General features: G+C 49.2%; 1 protein-coding gene across 1 annotated transcript; it reads left to right on the top strand.

Moving 5' to 3' along the window:
* The first annotated feature begins 2,905 nt into the window (after positions 1 to 2,905).
* Positions 2,906 to 3,502, top strand: LOC140970023 (uncharacterized). Its single transcript, XM_073431571.1, has 2 exons — positions 2,906 to 2,992; positions 3,086 to 3,502. Exons 1-2 carry the CDS (start codon positions 2,906 to 2,908, stop codon positions 3,500 to 3,502), a joined length of 504 nt encoding a protein of 167 aa, XP_073287672.1.
* Positions 3,503 to 4,321: the final 819 nt, after the last annotated feature.

Raw genomic sequence — 4,321 nt, 5'->3', positions numbered from 1 at the left:
GACCAGTGATGTACATCAATTCAATCTGAATCAATGTTGAGTTGAATTGATATAGTAATCAAACTGGATTAGGCACTTATATTGATTGACGATGATCAACCGAAGGTGTCTGATTTGTCAATATGGCGCTTTGATCGATCCATATTGATTGAACCCCTGTCTTGGCGTTAGTTTGTAAGTGAATGAACGCCAAAACGACACCTATAGGCCTCCGCCTTGCCGCCAGCACTTCCAACTCGTTATGTGTTATAACCACGGCTCGGTGATTGCATTGTCCATGCTCTTAGACTTCAATAGAGTGTTGGATATCGCCCCTGTCGCCGCTCTTTGCCTTTAAGTAGAAGGCTACTTCCTCTTTAGTCCAACACCCCTGCGTCCATCTCTTACTCTGAGGTCATCTTCTTTAAAGGGTGAGGCTGGGTGGCTTGTCGGAGGATTGATCGACGTAGTAGGCGGCTCTCCATCGTTGTGGGTTGGCCGCAGAGTGATCGATCGAATAAGGAGGTGTAAGACAGCGATTTCGTCGTTGATTGAAGAATCTCGAGTCGACGCCGCTTGAACTGGTTATTAAAGAGCCTTTGCCGATATCCTGCGCCTTCGAATTAACCCACTCACCTCATGCTCAATAGCCATGGCTATTAGAGACTATTTCTCGCCAACTCCGGCTTAAGAGTCGCACTCTCAACGCCGCAATACTCGCTCGTCAACACGAGCGCCAGGCCAAGCCTTTGTAACGATTCTGGACGACTTAGAACCCTTCTTCGAGACGCAGCCAACACAGCCAGTCCACAGACTGCCAGTTGTCGATAACTTATCTTCGCAGAGCTCGGTTGGCGTTATTGATCTTTTAGAGACGCCGCCAACTCAACAGGGCGGACCAACGTTGCTCGTCGACGAGGATCTTGGACTGGATATCGGTAAGAGCCTAAACATTAATAGCAGTCAGACTGACGGCTCGAAGGATATCAGGCCGGCTCGTCAATTAGCTACAACCCTCTCCGAATCCGCCTACTTTGAGGGTCTGTCTAACTCCAGCTTGTCCGACTCCGAGAAGGACAATATCGACGTTGGCGAGTTCGTTACTCAATCTGACGGCTCCAAAGTAGTAAAGACGTCCGGCGGCTTTATCACTGTGCCTGCCAGGTTCAATGCTAAGACGCCGGACGACTTTATCTACGAAGGCGCCAGATATCGTCGTAGCAACACCGTTCTCGTTAGCCGGGCCCGTCAGCGTGAGAAGCGTTCGCCAATCTGGGCCTATGGCGAGAGCTACCAGAAGGAGTCGACAAAGACCGAATACTGGCGTTGCCATGGATGTGCCAACAAGAAGGCTACGAAGTTGTTTATTACTGCCGGAACCTGCAACATTCGTAAACACCTCCACAAGCATAGCGTCCGATTACCTAGTGACGAAGACGTTCAAAGCGACACCTCTGGAACCGTTGCTTGTCCGCCGGCCGCTAATCAATCGATAATTGACCACTTCTTCTTAATCGCAGGCGTCTTCAAGCAGAAGTTGTTGATGTTCTTTGTTATGTGCAACCTCTCTTTCTTCCAGATTGAGAACGTGTACTTCCGCGACTTCCTTGGGTGTATGAACCTAACGCTCTTCAACTTTCTCCCCAAAGCAACAAAGACTATTCGCCAGTGGATCATGGATGATTATTCGGCGCGTAAGAAGCAATTGAGGTCGGATATGGCGAAAGCTAGAAGCAAGGTTAGTCAGAGACCGCATTTAATAACAGAGTTAACATTTGGTTGGCAGATTACCATCTCCTTCGACATGTGGACGTCTCCGAATTGTTATGCCTTGATGGCAGTCGTCGGCTCCTTTATCGACTCCACTAGCGGTCGGAGGCACGTCTTAATGGCTTTGAGGCTAGTCTACGGTGCCCATAGCGCCGAGAATCAAGCGGCCGTCCTTTAGCAAGTCGTTGTTGAGTATGAAATCAACAAGGAGTCTCGATTCGGTTGGATAATGTGCGACAACGCTGCCGTCAACGACAAAACGTGCCGGCTCCTTCTTAAGGCGATATTTCCGACCTGGTCCTATTTGAAGCGTAAATGTCGGCGCCTGCGCTGCTTTGGCCACGTTGTTAATATCGGCGCTCAGCACTTCCTTCACGGAAAGAAGACGGAAGAAGTTCTTAACAACCTTGAACGAATGCGTTAGGCCGGCGACTCCGAGGGCGAAGCACGCATTATGCGAGAGATCGGTGCCCTTAGCAAACTCCATGGACTTATCCGGTACATTCGAATGACGCCGCAGCGCCGTGAAGAGTTTGAGCGTGTTGTTATAGCAGGAAGCGATTACAATCATCTTCAAGTAAGGCCCCCTATGATGTCACCTCCGCGGTCACTGTACGTTGATTGGCTCGCATAGCTCGGACCGAAGTTGAGGCGCGATCCGACGACCTCACCTCCTTCTGACTTCTTTTCGAATTCCTTCATAACATTAACTGACCTCTTTTATAGCCTATATTGCCCAACGCCACTCGATGGAACAGTTACTACATCGCTCATACTCGAGCCTTCAATATCCGCGACCGCCTTANCTCTTTTATAGCCTATATTGCCCAACGCCACTCGATGGAACAGTTACTACATCGCTCATACTCGAGCCTTCAATATCCGCGACCGCCTTACTCAGTTTCAGTCCACGCACCGCCCAGATGCCCGCAATCGCCAGCAATTCGTCCCTCTTACCGCCGCAGACTGGGACATTATCGACGAAGCCCACAAGACTATGGAGCCCTTTTACGACGTCACTATGAGTACTCAAGGACACGGCGACGACCTCGGCGAGTATGTCAAGAATCTAGACTGGCTTCACAAGGCTGTATCGCAATCCAACACCTTTTAGCAGGATCGATGGCACTCTACCGGCTCAAGCGAAGATCAGATGATGGCGGAGTGCTGCAACCAAGCCTGGCTTACTCTTGAGAAGTATTACAACTTTTGCGACAAGACTCCAGCATATTACGCCGCCATGGTAATGGATCCGGCGACTAAATGGGCATGGGCCGATCAGGAATGGACTATTCACAACGGCAAAGGAGACTAGATCGAGCGTGCTATGCCTCAGGTGCGCAAGCTCTGGAAAGACGAATATCAAGGCCAACACTCCCCTCCTTCGAATGCCTTTGTCGAGGCCGGCGAGAGCTTGAATAATCATAGTAAACGTACAATGCACCGATCATTTGACGACCTTATTGATCACAAACGTATCAAGACTGATAGGCGTCCAGCTCGTGACGCCTACGAGCATTACTGCAACCAACCTCTCGAGCCTGAAGGTGTTGACGCCCTCAAATACTGGAATGTTCAATATGAAGCTGGCTATCAACCCGACCTTTGCCAAATGGCTCTCGATCTATTGGCGATTCCGTCTATGAGTGCCGAGTGCGAACGAGTCTTCAGTGCCACCAAGATACTCATTACCGACCGCCGCAATCGACTTAAAGACGACATTATTGAGGCCTGCGAGTGCCTTCGATACTAGTATGGCAAGCCTAGTAAAGACGACTTCGACGGCGCTTCTACTACTACTGGCGATTAAGAGCACGTCGACAATATTAGCGGCTTTGGCGAAGAGGAAGAAGTCCTCGAATTTGATGAAGAATAAGGTTGAAGGCTGATGATAAGACTGCTACTAGATTCGTTCTATTACTCTCGTTACTAATGGGTTTAGTCTTTGGCGTTGGCGTCAGTCTTTCAACACTCCTTACTCAACACACCCCGTCTAACACCACTTTTACTGGTCTACAACTACATCATTGTCGCCGCGCTGAGGTAGGTATCGCTGGCCGCTGCCTTCCTTTGTCTACACCACCCTGACCGACACTTTCGTCCGGCCGTCCATTTCGTCACTCTCGGCGTGTCCACCACTTCTGCTCGCTGGTGCGAAACGAATCATCATATTGAACTTTGGGCATGCCCAGTAACGAATCACAGCTGTCCATTCATGGGTCACAAGCCAGGTAAGTCAGATTGGCACAGTGGTATGGCACTTCCAAAGGATGTCACAAAACTGGAATTACCGCAAAATACTGTGCACAGCACAGGATGTTTGACAACCCACCAGAATCTAAAAATCTGAAGTTCAGAATTTCCTAAAAAATCATCAAACTATAAGTGTACAGAGCTCATAGTGTGTACAGTGGCAAATCATCTTTTTGCCATTGTACACACCTTTTTGCTGATGCCAAGCAATCACTTTCAATCAATCCACAGCAATCAGCACCCCCCAGTTGACAACCTTCAGCAATTCAATCAGATGAGCCGCTCAGATTGATCTGATTGAATTGATTATGATCACTGC

This window comes from Primulina huaijiensis, unplaced genomic scaffold (assembly GCF_012295235.1).
Source record: "Primulina huaijiensis isolate GDHJ02 unplaced genomic scaffold, ASM1229523v2 scaffold43289, whole genome shotgun sequence".
NCBI classification, from domain to species: Eukaryota; Viridiplantae; Streptophyta; class Magnoliopsida; order Lamiales; family Gesneriaceae; genus Primulina; species Primulina huaijiensis.
Note: the sequence above shows the minus strand (reverse complement) of the source record. Positions and strands in the feature narration are given on the sequence as shown.